Here is a 24,721-nt window from a genome sequence, read left to right on the forward strand (position 1 = left end):
ACGATTGGTAGAAGAGGAAGCCAGCATAGCTATTGAATTGTTTTCATTCCCAAACCAGGCATCCTCTCCTCTACCTTCTCCTCAGAAAGAACAAGCCCCCTATTTAAAAGACAAGAGGAATTATAACATCTGAGCATCTAGAAAAGTACAAAACAGTAGAATAAGGTTCCTGCACTGAAGCTTGTTAAGAAAGAAAAAGCTAGCAGAAGCATTTAAAGATCCCAGTACTATCATATCAAATATGAACATCACCTCACTGCAAGAAATAAACCAGCTAATGTACAGCACAGGTGCAGTCATAACTGAATGTGAAATCAACAAACAGTTAGACAAAAAGCCAAATAGTGCATCACCAAAACAGAAGATCAAGATGAAAGTAAGACCAGCAAACTAAGATCAGATGCAAGCAAACTAGAACAGATGAAAGAAAACAAACTGAAGAACTGAAGTATGTAGAGAAGGGGGAAAAACCCAGCTGAAATGAAATAACTTGTAATAACGCCAGAAATGGTGGAGAAAAGGACAAGGAAGATAAAATAATTGATGAGCACCAGGTGAAGATGAACTTGCATGTTTTTGGTTGAAACATTTGACTGGTCTATACCCACTCATTGCCAAGCAGTTTAACAATATAATGCATGATGTGAAATTGAATATTGGTTAACTTCTGGCAAATCCTATCTGATAATGAAAGATCCAGCATCAAGAAACCACAGACCAATTGCCTGCCATTGCATAAGTTTCAAGTTGCTGACTGATATGGTAGCAATCCAATAGCATCTAAAAAAATAAAAAACTTCCACCTGAGCAGAATGGAAACTGCCCAAACAGCTGAAAAACAAAAAGTCAGCTAGTAGTTGAGAAGATGATTTTGGAAAACTGCAAAATATAAAAAGGTCAACTTGAATGTGGCATGGATTGATTACAAGAAGACATTTGACTCCCTGCCACATGATTGGATAATCAAATGCCTAGAAATAATAGGAATCAGGGGAAACGTCAGAAACTTTGTGCAAAAATTGATGGCATATTGGAAGATACAGTTGCTGGTCAATGGTGACTGACTGCAGAAGGAGGAATGCGAGGAGGAGGAGGAGGAGGAGGAGGTGGTAGTGGTTACAGGAATGCTGTCTGTGTAAGGCATGAAAAAACTCCAACCTGTGTATAAAAACAATTATAAACGTTGATTTTGGCTACAATACAGGCTACAGTCTGTTAGTCATTCTAGAAGGCTGTGGATATTTTCCTAGAATATAATAGAGAGAATAAGACTGAGACTATCCAAAAATTGGAAGTGTAATAATTTCTGTGTATCATGTCAAAAATCTGAGAATGTAAATGTCTGTAGGGGAAAAAATTCTTCTTGGAGAGATCATAGTTTACAATGACCTAATCTAAGAAAAATCTAAGGGCCATATGTTCTCTTGGCCTGGTTTTTATTTCATTGAATGCTTTCAGAATGCTAATATCCTTGGAAGAACTGACTCTGAGTATATGACTGCAAAAATTCCTCTTCCTATATTTTATTTTATTTGTGCTAATAGTTATTTATTCACATCAAACATATGCTGGGAACTGGATATAATGTCCCTACAATGGGGGAAGGGGGGGGAAACACACACAATATGGAGGATCCATTGTCACACACACAGACTCACACAGACACACACACTTCAAACCAATCCCCTACAATTTGCTTTTAAAAAAAGCTGATTAGATATTATGTGCTTAAAATCTGAGATCAGAAAAAGAATATAAGATATGAAGCCTGTTTTAAAGTATAATGATAANTCCTTAACACATATGAGGAGACACCTCAAAAATGGTTGTTAGTATGAGGGTCAACAAGAGAAATATATTTTCAAGTAAGTTTCCCCAAATTGGTTTCTGCAAATGTGCTGGATAATGTACCAGTTTGGAGAAAGCTGACCTAAAGTTTACAGAGCAGACATGATTCATCAACCATGTTATATAATCCTAAAAAAAAAAAAAAATCCTCTACACAATGCTTGGTTTTTAAATACTTTTTCTAATGGCATGTGAGAATGACCTTGGGAGAAGAGATGCAGCCAAGGGAATGGTCAGATAAAAGGCAGCTCATCTCAGAAGGAACTTCCACTAAGTTCTTGGGCTGTAAAGGGGACAGGGAGAGAAATATAGTTTCAGATTTGTAAGATTCTGTTAATATAACCTCACAATAAAGTAGAATTAGTTCATCTGATTGGGTTTCCTGTCTGGTCAATTTCACAAGGCTGGCACTTGTTTACATTTATATCGATTCATGATTAGTACTATAAGAAATCTGTTTTGTGGCAGGATGTTCCTGTAACTTCAAAACCTAGATTACTGACTTATCCAGCAGCACAGGAATCTGCCTCATGTGCACAGAAGATTAATTTTGTACAATACCCAGCAAGATAAAAACGGTAGATGGACATAGTTCCTAAGCTGTGTCACAACATAGAGAAGTATTAAATCTAATAGTTATGTTCTTCAGATTAGATGATTTAGCTACTTCGTTTAAAAATTCACAAAGATTTACTTTTTAAACTTTCCTATACTTGTCCTATTTCAAAATGTCCTTAAGGAAGAAATGGTTGACTGTTAGTCTTACTTTTACTGCAGTGTGAGCAAAATTTCTGATTACTACTGATTATTGTATTGTTTTGAAACATTTTAGCTATGTTGAATTGTTAGCCATTTAGATAAAAGTGTACTTTTGTGTGTGCGTTCTGTTCCATTTCAGGATTGGCAAGGATTGCCATTTGTTCTGAAGGTTTCATTAACACAATTTGCCTAGGGCTTTCTGTCTTTGAATTAAAATTACTTCTCTCCTTTTCTAAATTAGAACAATTCATGAAAGTAGGGTGTGGTGCATCATTTCCTGGCTGGCAAAACCTAGAGGAAAACTACCTGCCTAGGAGCTGTTGGCTACAGGCCTGATTTTCAAACAATCATAAAGAAACTAGATAGAAAAAAAATGGTAGGCAAAGAGATTGCAGCTTAGATTACGCCTCTCTTTATTTGACCTGCAGCAGTTGAAGGGGATGCATAATAATTTTTTCCCAGGCACCCACCCATCCTGCCTGCCTCCTTGCCTGCCTGCCTGCCATAATGGAATGGGCCAAAAGTCCAGCTAGTTTAATATCCTGTTCTTACAATAGCCATCCAAATGGAGATTCCACAGTACATCTCTACTTGTTTGTTTCTGGTACTCAGAACGATGGCAAATAGTGATAATGTTTTCTATGAGGAGAAACAGACAGATATGTTAAGAAGCAATGGGCATAAAGCTGCAGCTGCTACGTGTTTCTTACTATTCCTAGAGTTAGATAATGTAAGAATTGAGGCTTATAGTCAATGTTTATGCTGTAGTTTTTAATGTTATTTTAATGTACAGTTTTATTTTCAGGCAGCGAGTCATTACAATTTCTGGAGTCAGGCAACAGATACATTTAATGAATGGATAAATAAATAATAAGCACAAATGAATCTCAATACAGCACATGAGGGTGGCCATTATTATTTGATATTTTTTTTCTCCATCTCTCCATTGTTATCCTACTCAGGCCCCAACAATGAATTATTCTAAAAAGATTCTGCTAAAGTAAATGAGTATGCTCCAAAAAGCCTCTTAAGTCAAATTTTTGAAATGCTGCCTAATGAAAAGTATTATTCAGTTTTCAGTTACAACAAATAGTAATTTCTAAAACTGCCAATTCTAACTGCTTTGTATTTCTTTCTGTGGCCCAAATTGTACCAATATTTACATACACAAGGAATTTCACCATAAAGCATGTATTGCTATCTATTATAAGGACAAGTTCTGAAGAATATTGTTTCATCCTATCCATGATTAAATGATTAAATCCAACAAGTTTTGTACTTTTAAGCATAAAAGTTATTATAAGTAAAATGGTCCCTTGCCCCAAATGGTAAAATTAGATTCCTTGTTGCTCTAACATAGATATATGGTTTTGTTCATTTTATAACATATTTAACGCATATCAATACTATTAATCCTAGTAGCCTGCTTACACAAGGCTTCTACAATATTTAAGATGGAGAAAGATATTTCTAGAGTCAACAAAATACACGTGAAGATGATATGAGGCAGCAACCACTTTTATTACTACTGAACATAGCAGCCACATAGTTTTCCTCATAGAAAAGGTGTTCTTTGTGTACTGGGCAGTAGACAGACTCATGAAGGGGAACTCAGAAGGGGCCAGGTCTGCCCTTACATGAAACAGTTCTTCAGTCTTACAATAGTATTATAGATGAGTAGAGTACCTTTTTGAACAACCCAATTCACAGAAATCTTAGAGAAGTATGGCGACTTCATAATTTGTAGCAAGAAAGGCCAACTTACACAGCCTCATAATCCCCCTGTATTCCTCTGTACGTTCTTTCAGCACAATATATGGGATAACAGTAGGCATCAACTGGGAATTATAAGACTTGTAGAAACCACAATTGGTTCCTTTTCTTGAAATCCCTTAGGAACAGCTACTTTGAGATGACAAAATCTGAGCATAAACATAGATACAAGTAAGCTTTTGGTTCAGTTATGATCAGAATCCAGATATATAAATCAGTTGTTTTCACTCATGGGTTTCAACTCCCAGAATCTTCAGTTCCTGAAGACATCGTGTTGGGGGATGCTATTATAAACTTTAGGTAAAGGAGCAAGAAAAGCAATGAGAGGTGTTTCCTCTAGATTACAAGTCCTAGCAAGCACAAATAATAATAATAATTGCCATATTCAGATATATGCATTTTCTAATAACAGAAGCTTTGAAGTTTTGCTTATTGGGTGTTTTCACACTTTGAATAATTTTGCTGATTTAAAGCATCATTATTCAGAGTGTAAAGGGATTTATCTCTAGTGTACTTAACTTAATGTTTGCATCAGAAATACAGAGTTGGCAGTGAAGTATCTATTTGATAATAATTCCAAGATAGGAAACAAGGCAACAAGTAGTTTTCACTTCCCTTACTGCCTATCCTTACTAAGGAAATACTAACCCACAAAAGCTATCATATGCTTTTATTGTGTAATCAATGTCTATCTAATATCTTCTAGGATTCATCTTATATATAAGTAACTAATCTGTAGTGATGAAATGTGGAGATAAATCTGTAATAAAGCAAAGGTCACAAAATCTCCTGGTATGGACAAGGAAATAACAGTTATCCACTGATATGATCCAAGGTAATTTAATTGGAAGTGAGAGAAGGATGTTTAACCAATGCAGCAATTTAATCAGAATTACTTTTTTCAGTATGATTATACAAAAATGCAAGAGGCTTCAAATGACTTCAAATGAATGGGGAGAGGAGCAACTTTATTAAGAGAACCCTATGAGATTTTCCATATTTGCCTAATCATGTCTTCTTTTTTTCTTAACACATAAATTATATAAATAGAGAAAAACAGAAAAGCTTTATCCAGTCCCCTGGTTGTTTAGTGCTGTGCTCTGTTATCATGCAGAAACACCTTCAACTACAAGCAAGCCTGCATGGATGCCCTTCAAATAAAACCTGGGCTATGTTTTTGGATTGTCAGAAACTTATTAAAATAATAGTGTAAAAGAACTTTTGATTGTTTCCCTCTTAAAAAACCTCTCATTATGTATGATTCTTTGGGCATTTAAGAAAAATCAGATAAATTGTTCATGGCATAATATAACGTGATAAAATATTTTTAGCAGAAAGAGGTATAAAAACTGAGGTCTGCAGGAATTCTATCTAACCAAATATAGCTTGATGAGAGTCTGACTCTTTATTTAAATTCTGGGCTCGAAATATTCATAATACACTAAAAATATAAAGTGGCTTCTAAACATTGCAAACAACATGTTTGACCTTCTCACAATCCATTCTGAGTACTAAGAAGCTAGCTAACTAATCCTTTTATAGGTTAATGAAAAACGATCAGGATGGAACGTAGCAATAACCATTTTGGAAGGAATCAGCCAAATGATAGCTTACTTCATAACTGGGTAATACTTTTAGCAGAACTAGTCAAAATAAAAGAAAGTGCCAGTTTTTTATTTCTCCAGAATCCTGATTTCTCCTGAATTGTGTAAATTACATGGGGGTATAGAAGAAGCAAGAAAGTCTATTCATTAGGCTAGATTAGTGTTTCTCAATCTCGGCAGATTTAAGATAGTTGGACCTCAACTCCCAGTGAAGCAAGGTTTGCTAGGGGATTCTGGAAATTGAAGGCTACCCATCTTAAAGTTGCCAAGATTGAGAAATAATAGCCCAGATGTTTCTACACATGGTAGTGCTGGATTTAGGCACAAAGCTAAACAAACTACAACTTTGGGCTTCACAAAATTTCAGGGGAGGTGTAGCTTTTAGAATTTGATCATGTAGCTATTATGTGTAATGCAGTTTTTAAAATCTTATGTATCAAATTTTTATGTGAAGTTATAAAATGGTTTTATATGTAATTAAAAGGCTCTTTGGCCTGACTTATCTGCTTGAACTTTCTTAGTACTTTCTCAGCTTTTGCCAAATGCCCAGCCTTTAGATCCCAAAAATCACTGGTGACAATAACCAGATGACAGATGTAAACAGTTTCAAATATTTGGGAAGTCTTGTCTCAAGTGATAGGTCTTTGGACAAAGAAATTGACTCCAGGATCAGAAGGCCACAGGGGCAGATGCATACTAGTTGTTTGTTTGCTCAACAAACACAACATCTCTATCTCCATAAAGCTAAACATTTACAGAACTGTGGTTATCCCTTCCCTCCTATAAGGATTTGAGTCCTGAGTTCTGTACCAAAAGCACATCAAACAACTGGAGAAGTTTCCCATTGCATTCTCCACTCCATCCTTGGTGGGGGTTTTTTGCAAAACCGTGTCAGAACTGCTATCTTAGCTTTATTCATTTTCATTGCAGATACTGCTGCAATGCTAATGTTTGCCAGAGGAAGTCTTTGCATGATATTGGGACTCTGCAACATCAGAACTGTTGTTCACATGGAAACATGCATGCATAAAAATCTTTCTTTATAGAGAGTAAGGAAAGTTGCTTTCATGGAGATATGCATGAACCATTTCTTAAGCAAAAGGGGTTGAAATATTTTTTAAAAAATCTAGAACATTGAGATGATATTTAGAAATCTATCAGGTGAGGCTGATATCTTCGTCTGTGGGTATCAGTGCTATAGTATCAGACCTCAAAGATATCTGAGCAATTTCAATGCTGATGACATATACTGGTACCTACCATGATCAGTGCATCCTTGCAGAGAGTTAAGGCTCTTTCATTAATCTATTATACACGTATTTATTTTATTAATTTACTAACATTTATATTCCACTTTCCCTCAAAAGCTCTGAGTTGCTAATATTAAATAAGAAAATCATAATACTTCCAAGAGTAATAATAATCAAAAAGCATAACAACAATAAAAACAATGACAACACATCTCAAAGGACATAAGGGCTAAAAACAAATCCATTGCATCTCTTCTAATTTTCAAATTTTTTAAAAGTAGGTTTTTAGTTGCTTTGCATTGCAACATTACAGATTACCAGAGGCAGCATATTCCATAGGGACAGGACACCTATATAAAAAGCCTATTTTTATATCCATATTCCCTTTACGTTCCTAGGAGGGAGAACTCAGAGCTCATGAGCTAATTGAACATAGAAGACAACTTACCTTTGGAGTTAGCAGTTTAATTGTGGTTCATAATTTCACGGTTCACTAACATGTGAATCACATTTGTCCCCTATCGGAAATGTTTCTTGTGTTCAGTACAGTACAGTAAGAATTTGAAAGTTCTAAGGTTTTAATCCCGCAATCCTCTTTACTTAGAAAATAAATTTAAAGTAAACAACAACAGAAAAGAGAAGCAGAAATTAGCAGGTATATTAACTAGAATCCATAGAATGTGTCAGAGTTCCCTTCCCTCTGGAGTGGAAGGAAGCTGCCTCTCTTGTCTTTCTACCAGCTTCTGAAAACTGTTTCCAAAACAGATATCTTGAAAGCCTAAATATAATAGGCTGAATTGTCATGCCTCTATCTAGCAATCCTGTTTCATGTTCTAATTGTCTATCTGTGAGGCTGACAGAAATTGTTTCATTTTCTGTGGCTCTCAGCACAATGAAGACTAGCCCTGAAACAGGTCTGGTCCCAGTGCCCTGCTGACTAGCTTTGCAGCTGCTGCCTTAGTAGCAAAGCAAAAGGGGAAAAAAGCATTGTCTCATTATCAATAACAAACCATTTGCTTTTTTTTCATGCAGTTGCTATGATTTGAACTATCTTCCCAAATTTTAAACCAAAGATTCATAGCTGCCATATTTCATCTCAATACAGCAGCGAATGGGTATTCCAATAATTGTTACTGGGACACATGGACTACAACAGAGAAGGAAGAGATTAAATAAATTCATCCTTGGGCAGGGTTTTCTTATGCTTATCTGCTGTTTTTAAGCAATTTTGCATTCTGGTGGTAGGTTCAGTATTTCAGCAATGAAAGTACTAAAAGATCTGATCACTACTTCCAGTTAAAGGGAGGTTTAGACTCTCTTAATGAGAGAAAATGTGCTACTATAATTAATGTTCCCTTAGCAAACAGAACAACATGTGCATACAGATAAAGCAACCAAGCCTGCTTCTGTATAATTAGTTCTTACAAACCAATAATCAGGAGCTAATTGCTTTTATTTCTGTTCTAACAGTTCACTAAATGACTCTTTCCCTGCCTACTTCCAACCCTCTAATTTATTTTTAAAATGCTTAATTATTTTATCATTTTATAAGTAGGAGATTGAGTAGATATATATTCATGTTCAGAGCTGAGGATAGTGGAATTTCTTTATCATGAAGATTTCACTGAGTCTTCTAAACATGGAATTTCAACTGGAACCAAAAACTTTACATTCCTACATTTATTGCACTGATTTTTTTTACAGCCTTGGTTACCCTATTATGCCTTCTATTCATTATAAATTTAGGATTCAAATACATTCTTTAAAAAATTTTCCCACTCCTACAATCGATTCTTATATTTCCAAGTATGCCTAAAAAGCAAGAGATAAGAAGTTTTATACTATAATTATGGTGTAATCAGTAATTAGCATGGTTTTAAGATTGGAGGAACAAACATCAATATCTCTGTTATGGTACTACTATCCTAATAGCCAAAAATGCAAAGGATCTGCAAACTCTAGCAATAAATGTCAAGAAGCAAAGTGAGAAAATGGACTACAATAAATAAAATGAAGTTCAAACTATTGACAACAGGTAGATTAACCAGTCTTAACATTAACAATAAAGATATCAAAGTTGTGGATACCTTCTGTCTTTTATGATCAATCATCAACAGTAAAGGAACAAGTAATCACAAAATACACCCAGACTAGCATTTGGTAGGATTGTGATATTCTATTGACATTCTGTGGAAGAGAAAGTTGGACTCTGAAGAAGAAAATAGGATGAATATTACTGCTTTTGAACTTTGGTGTTGGAGAAAACTCCTGAGAATACCATGGACATCCAAGAAAACAAACCAATGAATCATATTCCCTTTCCCAAAATTCTACTATTTCAAAGTAAGTTAGCCATTTTTGTTTGCCTATTGTTTTTCATTTATAAAATGCTTCTGGGGTTGGAAGCCACAAAGATACACAACCTAGGTTTGTATCTATTCCATATTCTCAATCTAGATTGCACATCTAACATAATGCTTTTTTAAAATCTCCATTAATCTTGACTTTGTCATACTACAAATACAGTATTCATGTCAGGTCAGGTCCTTCAAGGGCCTTCAATTTTTCAGCAGTACCCCCTTTTTCTATCCAAACCAAACATCAATCTGAAAAATACAATTTCAAATCATGTAGACCAAAACTTCAATTTCCTTTGCATCTTATAATACCTTATTTGTTGTGGTATTATTATTATTATGTTTTCTAAATAAAACATAAGAGATGTGTTGTTTAACCTTTTTTGTGTACAGGGAACCACATTCTTGATATAAAGTAAATGAAGCCTGCATTTTATATTTAGCTTTAATATTTATACAAATTGATAGTCATTTGGAAAACTTTTTTATTAGGATAAGAATACAAATGAATGAATCAAAATAATTTCCACTTCATTGTGTTTCGCATGTAGACCAGGCCAAGCCTGTATTTTTCATTTACTGTTTCCTGATAAACTGAAATTTGAAATTCCAGCTATTTAAAGCAGCAGAATTCATCATTTATAGCTCTGATCATGCCAGAGCTTTTAAAATTGTGTTCCTTTTTTCAGACAAAGTGATAGATGTCATAATTCTTGTTTATTACAAAATAAGACAATTATGTTTCTACCTGTTGAATATATTGGGGTGTGTGTGTGAGGGCAGAACCAAGTTGTTAGCCAGTCTTCAGTGATATTATATCTTTATTACAAACTAGCCCCTGCATCCAGAATTCAATATATAAAGAGCGTAAGAGAAAAGCCAATGTCCTTATATTCTCAGTTAACTAATTTAGTTGCTGTTTTGTAACAGTTGCTGTTATCTTGGAGTAGGAGAAATGACTTTGGAAAGACTGGATATGAAACAGAGGTTACATGATGTCAGACTGTAGAGTCTTTCCTGATAATTTAAAAATATTTTGCACTTTAGTCAGGATAGAGGACCCTGGAACTTGAAGAATGAGAACAATATATTGCATCTTTTTATCTTTTCTAATTAAAAGCATCTTTGGAAGTTGATGCTTCCTTAAAAGTGAAATGTAATAAATAGACTGACTATAATCCTGTTAGAAATTTACATCAGACTGACAGCTTGGTACTAAAATAAATTTTGTATAATTAAATATAGGAAAAAATCTTAATGTTAATTTCCATTTTTGAGATATAGAGGCAAATCCAACAGCTCATAATATTTGTCCATATTCATGTCTCCTATGAAAACTTGTATCAAAATATAGCCTACTGACTATATATTTTAATAGGATCTTTTTAAAAAATTCAGTGTACAGTCGTACTAAAATAATGGGACCTACATAGTCATTTCATCGGTATCTTTTTATGAATTAATAATCAGCTTTAGCAATTATAACACAAGGAATAAAGTCACTCCCATGAGTGTAAAAAATTATCAGTTTTTATTCATACTTTAGATACATTTGCTTTGCAACAACTGCTTAGAAACCATAGTATACAGTTGGGAAATATACTTCTAATTAAGGTTTAATTTATGTTAACTTTATAAAGCAAAATTAAAATAAAGTAGAGAGCACTGATAAAAAAAACTAGCAAAAATGGAGCAAGAGAAATCTTCCTAATTCTTTCTATGTTTTTAATCTTTCCTAATTCCATAATTAGGAAATAATCACTAAATATTATTGCTGCACAATATTCATTTCCAAGCCAGAAACTTCAGTGAATTGTGACTGAAATCAAAAAGGTGTAGCTTTCCCTTTTAAGAGAAATCTATCATAGGAGTTCATAATTGTCTTACTAAGCATTCTAGTTCAGCCAGAGAGATCCTCCAGATCTCTTTGTTTCCTGGGAATTATTGAGCTTCTAGTGCCATCAAGTTGATTCCATGTTTTTCCTTCAATTAGTATTAAAAAAATCGCCTTTGTTTAGATGATAATATGCTGTATGGATGAAGGACTATCACCCAAAATAAAGCCACAGCATTGTTCAGGACATGAAATTATAATCAGGAAAGTAAAAACCAGTTGATAATGGATACATTGGGGAAACAATGGGATCTCTTTTATTGCATATGATAGTCTGAGAATCTAATAGACATTGATCAGACATGTTTTAATTTAAATTCCTGCTCTGAGCAGAGGTTTGGAGCCTAAGACCTAAGTAGCTTCCTTCAACTCTATGTGATATGCTCATTTTATTTAATAAATATATCAGGAAATATAAGCCACAGTTACTGTATCATATTTTAAAAAATCTACAGACTAAAGCTACATTAAATTATTGAATGCATACATTAAAATGAAATCCAGGTGGTATTATTTTAAAGTTATATTTTGCAGGCATACTCTTCTATGGCACCACAATGGTGGCAATCAAGCACATCACACTGGTATATAGTTGAAAATAAATACTTTGTATTCACATTTTCTCTATCTGAAGCATTGAAAACCGTATTTTTGTAGTAAAATAAATTTCTACACAAGGATGCTATAAAGGCTTTTCAAGACATACAGCACCATTACCAAGCACAAAGTAGACTAAAGAAAAACAAACTGAGTATGAAAAGAAAATAGCCTGAATGTTTGGAAATGGGAAACAGTGATGGGAAAGTAGGAATAATGAACATGTCTTTCAAAATTAGAGACATATGTGCTGTACCAGCAATACATACATGTTTAGTTAAAAGCAAATAACACTGAAAAAATTAAAGTAACAAGCATGAAGAATATTGTACAACAACTTGTAAGTCTAGGAAAAGAAGGAGGAAAGTACATCGATGGTTATCTCAGTCAGTTCAAGAGGAAAACTAGTAATACCATTCCCAAAATTGTAATTTATATCACCATTTCAAAAAGTCTAAACTTCCTTCCTTTCCTTTTCTTCTTTACCATCCCCTTCTCAGTTTTGTTCTCCACCACCATCTAACACTCTCTCACACACATTTGTCTTTCAAGACATGCAACTGATCAACTACTCTGTAATCCAAGAAAGTTTATGGGACAATAAATTTATTGTTTTTTTAAGCTGATGCTGCCTTCAATTCCTGAATAAAAGCTTCAATATAAATCTAACAAACAAAGAATTAATTGCAATAATGTTTTCAATGCACATTTGGTTTTCAAACATTCCTACTACAGGAAAGACAAATGCAAAGGATAGAACCCTTGCACAATTTGCTGCTGAGCCAAAGGAAAAATTGCAACAGATGTACTATTCTCACCCCTCAACTATAAATGATACTTGCCAAAAAGCTTCCTCCAAACAGCTTCCTTCAGAATTGAGAATTACAGATATTGGCTGCATCCACACATCATATTAAACTTTGTTATTTTTAACATTGCTTATCCATCTCCCTGGAGTTCTATAGCAGATTGCACCACAAATTAAACATATTACAGTATCTAAGTTCAAACAAGATGCAAAAATATAAATCCTAGCCAAATTAGTTGAGAATGTTGGCCAAACCACAGCTGCACAAATCGGTCTATTCCTATCTAATGGTTGTTTCATTAAATAGCATTAGAATATTATTTTTCTGGTTTTGGGATTATACTAAGAGGCCATATAGGTTTCTAATGTATCTCTTTTGCTTCTAGCCGGCACATTAATAAAGCAATGTTTGCTTTATGTTTAGCTTTTGACATGTTATATGAATTCTGTCATATAGTATTTAACACCCCTTTGAAACCAGTAGGGGAGAACATGACGCATATCCAAGGAGAGTCTGACACATATCTGACCTCTCTTTTTTAAGAAGTACAGATGAGACAATGGAAGGTTAGACCACAAAAAAGGCAGAGACAAGGAAATTTTTGCCTGTGAATTTGTGAAGGAGAAAGTCTTGTCAATTCCTTGGACTATAAGATGACATTACAATAGTCTGCTCACTGGTCTGTTAAAGCTTGAATAATCTGAACACGTAAAAAGAAAGCAAGGGATGCTGGAGAAGGCTCTTATGCTCGGGGAAAAAACCCAGAGCAACAGAAAAATAGGCAACAACCACCGTGCATAATTCCTCTTCCAGCTATGTATACAGGTAGTCCTCAACTTATGACCACAATTCAGCCCAAAATTGATGTTGCTAGTGAAACATTTGTTAAGAGAGTTTTGCCCCCTTTTATGACCTTCCTTGCCACAGTTGTTAAGTGAATGTTTGCAGTTGTTAAGTTAGTAACACATTTGTTAAGTAAATCTAGCTTTCCCATTGGCTTAGCTTGTCAGGTCACAAAAGGGGATCACGTGACCCTGGGACACTGCAACTGTCGTAACTGTGAGTGAATTGCCAAGCATTCGAATTTTGATCACATGACCAAGGGGATGCTGCAACAGTCCTAAGTGTGAAAAATGGTCATAGGTCACTTTTTTTCAGTGCCGTTGTAACTTCGAACGGTCACTAAATGAACTGTTGTAAGTCGATGACTACCGCACCTGTAATACAGTCGTTCAAGAATTCCCCAACCCCTTACACTTTTTTGTTGGGAGTAAACGGAGTAAATTGATTCGATTCTAGTTTCAACCGTTTGAGTCGTATATCTCTGCTCTCTTTAAAAAAGAAAAAAAGAAAAGAATTGTTTTTGGATAGTCCTGACGCTACTACATTTGTAAAGTCCTTCCAAGTACCTTGCCTATAGGGTTGCCAGGTCTGCTTCCAAAAAATAGCGGACAAGCGGGGGAAGGGTGTTAAGTAGTAAAAAAAGTAAATGGATATATTCAGTGGATATTCGATCTTTGTCTCATTCTAACTTATGAAAAAAAAGACAAAACGCGATTCTCCTATCCTTATTCTCTTAGACCAGGGGTAGGCAACCTCGGCTCTTTTATGACTCATGGACTTCAACTCCCAGAATTCCTGAGTCAGCTATGCTGACTCAGGAATTCTGGGAGTTGGAGTCCACGAGTCATAAAAGAGCCGAGGTTGCCTACCCCCGTCTTAGACTGCACAGCTTTAGATTACGTACCATTTCATCATAAAGCTTTTGAATAAAAAAAATGTCCACTATTTTGTGAAAAAAAATAGTGGACATTTTTTTTATTCAAAAGCTTTACTATTTTGTGAAAAAAAATAGTGAACATAATGTGAAAAAAGCAGACTGTCCACTCAAATAGTGGACACCTGGCAACTCTACTTGGCTAAGCCGGCAGTTCTCCCCTCGGTCGCTTCTAGCAGGCAAAGGAGGGCGTGCGCGCGCCTGAGGCAGGGAGGCGCCCGCTCGGTTGGCCTTTCCTCGCCAAGGGCTGGGCGGGAGCGAGGGAGGGAGGCGGGCGGGCGGAGGGGGAAAGGAAACGAAGCGGGAGTTATTCGCCGGCGCTCCGGCTGGCAGCGAAGACCTGGCGGGTCTCCCCTTAGCTCTCTTGAGAGGGAGAGAAACCCCATTTGGCTGGGAGCGATTCTTCCCTGGAGAAATCCGGGAAGTCGAACCGAGCGAGCTTGGCGGGTGCGCGCGGGAGTTTTCCCCGAGTCTGTCCCGCCAGCTGTGGGACCGGGGCAGGCGGCGAGCTCCCAGTTTGCCTGCAGCGGGCGGGCAAGAGCTCCACTGCAGCCTTCCCAGGTTGCTGAGCCAGGTTAGGATGAAGCAGGGAGCGGTCAGTATTGGCGGCTGAAAGCTGCCGAGCGCGCCGTCGATGGCTGGAGATCGCCGGGACCACCTCGGCTCCTCCTCTCCCGTCCCACCCTGGACACTCCCGAGTCTTGGCCGGGTGACGCCTGCCATGGGCTCGCCCTCCCTCCAACCCTTCCTCTTTGGGAAGACTTCTTGAGTCCTAATTTCTCTTTCCGCCGCAGGAAGCTTCTCTCCTAGGGAAGTGGAAGGGACGAGCCACGCTGAACCCGGCTCTGCCGAGGGAAAATGCGAGCCGGGTGGTTGCTGGCCGGTTTCTCCGTGCTCAGCCTCCTCACTCAAGGCTACCTGGCTGGGGCGACGGCAGAAGACTCTGAGGGACCGAACGGGACGGCCAAGTTGGAAGAAGACTCCCCTTTCCAGCCCCACCTCATCTTCATTCTGGCGGACGACCAGGGCTTCAGAGACGTTGGTTATCACGGTTCAGAGATCCGGACTCCTACTCTGGATAAACTAGCCGCGGAAGGAGTTAAGCTAGAGAATTACTATGTCCAACCAATGTGCACCCCGTCCAGAAGTCAGTTCATCACGGGGAGGTAGGTGAAATGGGTGTGTGTGCGATCATTAACTTGATCTCAGTGACCTTGTCTGAAAAAAAGATGTTTATCTTATTTAATGAATAGATTAGTCTTTTTTTAAAAAAAATAAATAATAGTTTGGGGTGCTTATGTCCTCTTTTATTTCCCAAGTGGTCTTGGACAACACCACACAAATTTGAGGACATTCTAAACATCAATTTAGCACAATTCTAAATATGACCGCTCAGAATTAAGTCTCATTGAATTTAGTGGGTGGGCTTACTTCCAGTAAACTGAGAATCTTATTTTGCTGATGAGAGAATCTTATGAGGTCATTTTCTTTTTAAAGCATCACAACTCCACATTGTTTGTTACAGATTAACATATCACACCTGGAAATGGGGACTTATTGGAAGCCCACATCAACACCTGTACTTTATTAAATCCATTCTTTCTTAGGTAGATGTAACTTAAAATTACTGATTTCATAATATTTCGATAGCACCTAATTTACATAATTCCATGTTTTTGTCACTCTGTTCATGTCAGTAATACCAGATAGCCTAGTTTATTTTTCTTAAACATTATTCATTTTTAGAAAGTATAAAATTTAAATAGTATATAATAAAAATACATAATAAAATAATAAAAAATATCAAACTAAACAATCCATACTATCAAAAAAGAAAGGAATGAAATGAAACAGGAAAAAAACTACCTTATATATTAAACTCACAATCATTAGGTTATGATAATCTTAATGGAAAATAATATTGTATAATATCATAAAACCTATGCCAAAGAAGGACATATCACTTCATTCTTTGATAAGTATGAAATAGATAAGTTACACATTTTCAAAGGCAGTCTTTACTATTTGGAATAATATCACTTTTCCAATTTTTCAGTGGTACAATCATACTTTCTAATGGACAGTTATTCCAGAACTGTGGTATATAATTGAATATCACATTAATATCTTTAATATTTAAACATTTCCCCATAAAACCACTTGCGTACATAAAATAAAATTCCTCCCAAAGTGTCGAAAGATTCACAGGATCTTTCTTATTAATCAGCTGGTATCAATAACATTTAAATATGTTTAAATACCAATACCATTTAAACATGTTTAAGAACATGAATCTATTGATGGGACAATATTGGAGATTTCAATTCTTTAGCCCAGGGGTCTCCAAACTTGGCAATTTTAACACTTGTGGACTCCCAGAATAGGAAAGCATCACATATGCTTCTGAAACAGCCAAAATTTCTGGTCAGAATGAGCCATTAAATTTGTTTAAGTTGAAAATATGGCCACTGTTGTGAGTTCAGATGACCCAATTCTCTTTAAAGTCAGGAAAAATCCTTAAAATAGTCTTATATAAGAATTTATTAAAGTTGCTATCCTGGCTTCCACCCATATTTTCCAATAAAATATTTATCACCTATTTTTAAAGTAGAATTTTTCCGAAGAGTTAGATTCATGATCAGAACCCAGTCTACACCACAATATAGCCCAAAGATTTCTCCCAGCCTGTAGTCTTGGAAATAAGACTCCTTTCCTACTAGATGTTCTTTATATCATGATTGCTGAAGGTATAAATAATAATTTTCCAACAAAGGCCATAAAGCATTATGATGCATTAAATTTTGATTTACATATTTATGACTGATATCATTTCAGTGCAATGATATTTTTGCAAATCAGATAAATTAAACCATCTTTCCTCAAATTGTAAGTAGTTCAGCTAATGAAAGCCTTGGTGGACTACCATCCCAAATAAATTTCCTAAGTAATGTATCAACCTGAAATTTTTTTGCTACTAATACTAGGATACTTCTAAGATCATAAATCAAATAAGGGACAATATACATTTTAATAAAATTACTGTTACTCTCAGACACAATGGAATTTTAATACATCTATTAATACTTAATAATTTTTTTTAAAGTTTCAACATATTTTTACCTATTTAGAAATCTTTTGGGGGAATATGCCATCCCAATTAATGAATATAATCAGTGGAAATCACACAACTCAGATCTTTATACTCTACATACTGCAATGATATGCTGAGCAGGGGTCTTCAAACTTGGCCCTTTTATGACTTGTGGACTTCAACTCCCAGAATTCCTCAGCCAGCATGCCTGGCTGAGGAATTCTGGGAGTTGAAGACCATAAGTCATAAAAGGGCTAAGTTTAAAGATCCCTGTGCTAGAGCATAAGGGAAGTAAGCAAGATTTATCCCAGTTAATTTTATGGCCAGAAAGTTTTCTGAAACACTGTACTACCTATATAAATTATCCTGTGTATTTATTGCAAAATATCATTGGGCTATAAGAATAATATCCCACCAAAGCAAAATCCACATTGCCCAAAGGTTCCCATATAATCCTAGCTAAAGGATCAAGGATTACATTGGAAAGCAAGGGTGGAGGGGCAGCCTGCCAGATACCGCACTGTTGTGGTTTCTGATACTCTAATGTACCATGGGAAATAATACATCTTAATCCAATGAACAAAAATCCCTTAGAAACCCAGCAAAACTAATTACTTGCTTCAAAATTTTAATCTGAACTAAATCAAAGGGCTTTTCTAAAACTATAGATATTAGCAGTGCTTTTTTTGTAAAAAAAAAAAAAAAGGTGCTGGAACTCACACACGTCATACAATCCGCCTTGCCTACCCTACAAGGTTCCATCCAAAAAAGGTGCCGGAACTCCGTTCTGGGTGTTCTATGACAAAAAAAAAGCCCTAGATATTAGTAAACTGAAGTCCCTTCTGTCTTCAGCTATATCTAATCAATCAATTAATAAATATAAATTGCCTGTGGGAAGGAATTTTCTGAAGAATGGTAATGTGTAAATAGAATAGAAACATACATTAAAAGAATGTAGCCTTGGCGTGTCCAGCTCACACAAGTCGTATCACAATATGCCTGTGACAACTCACAGACATGTTTCTTTTTTATTAAGAAATTTTTTAAAGATAGTTAACAGTACAAGGGAGAGAAATAACTTGAGATCTATTACTTAATTAATATGTATGCTTATATCATCTGTTACCTCTGCATATGTAAGCCTACATCATTTTCTTTCCTTTCTGAAATATATAAATATCAGGGCATCTGTTTACAGTGACTTTCATTATTCTTTTGGTAGACCCCCTCCAGGACATACTGTCAATAAACCACTATAATGATCCTTGGTTGTTTGCCTTGGGTTCTGCATTTAATGCTTGCTGATTTTTTTTATAAGCCTTGACTGGGAGAGTTGATTGCCTTCTGTAACCACCTAACCAACAAAGTAGTTAAAGTCATACTGTCCACATTAATTAATGAAATAGACCTATCACTTATGTATAAATATCTTTACATGGTTTTAAAATCAGCCTTAGATATACCCCATAGAACAATAGCATCATTCTTGACCTGATTTTATTTATCCTGCCTGTCTTCCTTGGAAGACATAAATCAGGGCCTTTGCACCATGAAGTTTTCACCTGCAAAATTAAAGTTTCAAGTGGATGAATGAAAGCTAAGATCGTTTCATTTGTTGTCATCTTAAAATCTTAACTCCTTTTTGTGGCATTATTTATGGATTATCTAATCAAAAATGTGTCAGTTGAAAGATATACAATTTTGCCAAATTTCAAATCCAATAAAACTTGATACAGGGGGAACACATCAAAATACTGTTTTAACATACTTGCCATTCCTTTCCTCAGGTTAAGTTCATTCCATAATGCTTCTGGTTCTCTATCAACGAGGTTCAGGATTTCAAAGCAATTCCTGATGTTCTCCTTGAATTTCTGAAAAAGTACCTTTAGGTTTATTTTGAACCAATTTCAAGGGTCATGTTTGCTCTTAAAATAATACATCATGGGAGATGAACTTATTAACTTTAATTCCTGATGATATTTTAAGTTGTAGAACATCTCCAAAGAGACTTTGCTTGAACAAGAGTCTGTAAGCATCTTCTAAAAATGTTTAAATATGCTTACTATCAAAATGTTATCTTCTATATAAACATCTATTTATTTATTTACATATATTAAAAGTAATTCTGATCTCAGTTGTAGAGAAAAAATATCAAAGTTTGACTACTTTTCTGTGATGTTCTCAGATCTTTGAAGAATGCTAGAGGGCATGCTTAAATATTCTCTTCATGTAATTAATATTACTGCCAGTCTTACACATAAATCTGTTGGGAGTTTCTAATGCTTTCAATGTCATATACTACAATTTCAAATGCTTATTAGATTTGTTACTAAGAAATGTATTCCCATATAATTGTTAAAATTATAGCTGTAGATATCATCTACAGTCTCGAGCTGCCTACTGATGTGTGTGTGTGTGTGTGTGTGTGTGTGTGTGTATAAAGGAAGTTTTCTTTATTAAGATTCATTTAAATTTTTCATTCCTTGCCTATGTTTCTCCACCATACACTTAACTATCTGGATTAATGCCGTGTCAGTGAGTTCTCTTTACAGCATTGTGCTCAAGTTCACCTTACCTGACCTCTCTTCATTTATTGTAATTTACAGATGGAACAAATATATAAATTATATAGATTTATTAGCAGAGATAAATGTAGATGTATAAACATTGAGAAAGTCACTTAATGATACAAAAAGATTTAAGAATAATTATCTAAGAGCATAAAATCTATTGTAGTAATTGGATAACAAGGTAAGAAAAAAATTGAGAAAATGGATGTTTCTTATATGGGATCTCTTTATCAGAATTGTGCGATTTAATGATTCATGAGCGAGTGAAATGTAAATGGCTCTTGAAATGTCAGTAAATATTCATAACTGTACTATTCAAAGCAAATAGAAAATCCAGAATTTTAGTCAAAAGAAGTTAATGGAAATAAAATGATAGATGGACTCCAACATAAATCAATACAAAACCAATAAACACTCCTGATTTTAGCCATAAACAATGTTAAATTATTGGTGAGTTATTGGAGGCATTTAAATTGGTTGGTTGATTGATTGGTTATGCTCCATCAAGTCAGTATCAGTTCTTAGTGATCAAAAAGGTAATTTTTTATCAAGGAGGATGTGTGCCCAATATGATAGTTCAGGTCTTCCAATAATGTACCAATCACTGTTTTAATTGAGGTCATCTTGCTGCTGCTTGTCCTCCCTATATTTTTTTTTACTTTTTCCAAGGTTTATAGACTTCTCTAAGGGGAGAAGTCTTCTCATATTATATCCAAAACATAATTTTCAGACTGGCTATTTGTGCCTGAAGTGAGAACTCTGGGTTGAATTGTTTGAGGATTTTTTTCACTTTGACTGTCCACGATATTCTAAGGAGTCTTCTTGAACACCAAATTTCAAAAGTGTCAATGGTCTTTTTATTCTGCTTCTTCAAAGTCCAACTTTTGCTAGTATAGACCATTGCCTACATGACTATTATTTGTAGGTATCAACACATCTCAGCATCTCAGTATTTTTTCCAAGGCTTCCAGGTCTGCTCTATCAAAATAGTAGTTTGTTGCGTATTTTTGACTGCTGGTTCCTTTACTGTTGATAGTTAATCCTAAAAGGCAATAAATACCCCTCCCCCATACACTTTTACCACCTCCGTTGTTGCTGTCTCTGTTGTAATTAGTTTGATATTTATATTTATATTTAATCTACTCCCACTTTTTCAATGTACTCCATGACTTTTTCTACTACTGCATTTCTCAAGAATGTTCATTTTATAGCACTTGGCAGAATACATTTTTCTCTGCTGGAACTATACAATATTATGTCAAATGACAATTGTTTAGTGCAAAATATGTGTTCACTTTCACATAACTTCCAAAATAGCTACAATGTAGTACCCTTTGTAAGAATACCTCTGCTTACTTATAGCAAGAACATTTCATCACTATCTTTTTTTGATCAGATGAAAAGTCTAGCTTGACCATTTAATTTATTATGAATAATGGACATTCACATTTTTTTTACAACAACATGCAGAGGTTCCACCCATTCTTCAGTTCCTAAGAAGTGTCAATCATACTTGTAATGTTACAATGGGTCCTTCCAATTCCTCTCATTTCTTTGTAGATGGGTATAGTATAACCATGAATGAAACACTTGACAAAGTTTATTGGTTCTTCAGCAGTTGAACATAAGGAGTCTTAATCAATTTCATATTAAAATGCCTTTTCAAGATATATTTTCCTCTTCAATTTAGAAGTCTTCTAAACCTGTCCTCTATCATTTTGTCATTTTGTTTTCAGTTCCATTCCTTATCACTGAATAACTCAAAATAACTTTAGTTATCTTACCAATGTTCTCTTTTTCCTGACAGTTTTCTTTTAATATGAATACCGCAGAATATTGACTAGACTAGACCAGTTTAGTAATCTTATCTTGACAGTCTTTTTAATTGACTGAGAGCCTGACATTTCAAATGTCTTCATAAAGCAGAAATTTGAGTCACAGATACTGTATCTTATATTCAGTTATGTTTATATAATAAGTAGTTTTGCTGGACTTGACTTGTTATACACGAGGAAAGTTCCATTAAACAGGGTGGAACATGTCCATTTTATAGCACCAGAGCCATTTAAGCTTACCATTGAACTCCTTTCTTTCTATACTTGTGAACTTTCCACCATATGAAGCAAATTGTATTGTATAGAAGAGAACCAGATGTGTGTTGGATTATGAGCCAAAGATAATGTGCTTTTGGGATATAGCATATTTAAAATATAGTGCTTTATTTCAGTAGATTTTTACTTTAAAAGGCTAGAAGATGTGTTAAATACAATTTCAGTATTCCATTCCATTAAAAAAAATTCTATGAGCCAACCCCCCCCCCAAAAAAAAACTTAGTGATAATATGTCAGAAAACAGGGAGATTAAAAAAATACAAAATATATTGTGATAATAAGCTCTGTTTTACAACTTGGGTACAAAAAGATATTTTTTCAACATACAATATCTGTTATTATGTATATCTCTCAATAGAATGGGAGAATAATTGGGAAGCATTTGTTCTCCATCTTTCCTCTGTCTATAACAAAAGTAAAGCAATGTTTTGGGGGAGATAATGATGGCAGTTGTGTCATGACACACACATGGGCTGATTCCACCATTCTCAGGTAAGAACCCCTCTTATAATTTCCAACAGAACCTTGGGGCTCCCAGCAACCCTGGGAAAGTTGAGCGGATTCGTTCTGCACACACACACACACACACACACACACACACACACACACACACACACACATGATTTATTACATTGCTTTGGGGACCGGAGAGAGATAGATATCTCATCTATATCCATATCATGAATGTATCTACATGAACTCCTTGTTTTGAATGTGTGATCGTGTAGGCTTCATCTATTCCCACCTTTTCTGCTTATTTTTCAACCATGGTGCTGAACGGCTATATGCATTGATACAGTCATAGAGGTGATACCTCAAGAAACACCATTTTTCCAAGAATTCATATTGATATCAGGAGAAACATAAATTTGTTAACCTGACAGTAATAATTCTGACTATTCAAAAGTACTGGAAAGGAATATATCAAAATATTCAGGGAATTGCAAAAATAAATTTTCAGTTTAAAACACTTTGTAATCATTTATTACAAATGATTCATGAGAGTATGAATGAAAAGTATCACAATTATTTGAAATAAATGCTGACAGCAGAAAGAAAGTGGCACAATACTGGAAAAATGTTGCCAATCATATGATATTGAGGCAAAATTGGAGAATATGAGGCAGTGGTGAAACTGACAGTATATATTTATAACTGAAGTCTAACCAAATTCAAGTAGGAATGGCTCCCTTTTAGACAACATATTACAGAGTAAGGCAAGCTAAAACATATAAACATAGCTTTTGAAGATAAGAAAGAAATTAACAAACAACTAAAAGACTTAAATAGATATAAACACCATCTGTACAAGTTTAAAGAAAGTATCTAAGTATCTAAATAACAATTGGTGGTAGGGATAAATAAAAGGAAGAGGGTGAAAATATTATTCATTTATTTAATTTCTATAAGTGCTCATTTCAACAATTGACTGTGGGTGGTATCCATCATAAGACATTAAAACAAGTCAGTATAAAATAAATATAAATGACACCAAGTAAAACTCTTATCAATAATAAGGCTATGAAACAGGGCCCTTAACATAGAGATAATAATAATAATAAAGTTGGAAGGGACCTTGGAGGTCATCAAGTCCAACCCCCCGCTCAGGCAGGTAACCCTATACCATTTCGGACAAATGGCTGTCCAGTTTCTTCTTTAAAACCTCCAGTGTTGGAGCATTCACCGCTTCTAGAGGCAGATTGTTCCACTGGTTAATTTTTCTAACTGTCAGGAAGTTTCTCCTTAGTTCTAAGTTGCTTCTCTCCTTGATTAGTTTCCACCTGTTGCTTCTTGTCCTGCCTTCAGGCGCTTTGGAAAATAGCTTGACTCCCTCTTCTCTGTGGCAGCCCCTGAGATATTGGAACACTGCTATCATGTCCCCCCTCGTCCTTCTCTTCATTAAACTAGACATACCCAATTCCATCAACCTTTCCTTATATGTTTTAACCTCCAGTCCCCTAATCATCTTTGTTCCTCTTCTCTGTACTCTTTCTAGAGTCTCAACATCTTTTTTACATCGTGGTGACCAAAACTGGATGCAGTATTCCAAGGCATTGTAGAGTGGTATTAATACTTTGCGTAATCTTGATTCTATCCCTCTGTTAATGCAGCCCAGCACTGTGTTGGCTTTTTTGGCAGCTGCAGCACACTGCTGGCTCATATTTAAATGATTGTCCACTAGGACTCCGAGATCCCTCTCACAGTTACTACTATTGAGCAAGGTACCCCCTATACTATACCTGTACATTTGGTTTTTCTTGCCTAAATGTAGAACCTTACT

The 24,721-nt window shown here is 35.3% G+C and overlaps 1 protein-coding gene across 1 annotated transcript in view; it reads left to right on the forward strand.

The window, feature by feature from the left end:
• The first annotated feature begins 15,475 nt into the window (after nucleotides 1–15,475).
• Nucleotides 15,476–24,721, forward strand: part of ARSJ (arylsulfatase family member J) — an 18,894-nt gene continuing 9,648 nt past the window's right edge. The window contains exon 1 of the mRNA XM_015815096.1: nucleotides 15,476–15,834. Within this exon, the coding sequence (XP_015670582.1) occupies nucleotides 15,527–15,834 (308 nt within the window). The 5' untranslated portion in view covers nucleotides 15,476–15,526. The remainder of the gene's footprint in view (nucleotides 15,835–24,721) is intronic.

The sequence above is a fragment of the Protobothrops mucrosquamatus genome, unplaced genomic scaffold (assembly GCF_001527695.2).
Source record: "Protobothrops mucrosquamatus isolate PMUCROS unplaced genomic scaffold, P.Mucros_1.0 scaffold314, whole genome shotgun sequence".
In the NCBI taxonomy this organism is placed as follows: Eukaryota; Metazoa; Chordata; class Lepidosauria; order Squamata; family Viperidae; genus Protobothrops; species Protobothrops mucrosquamatus.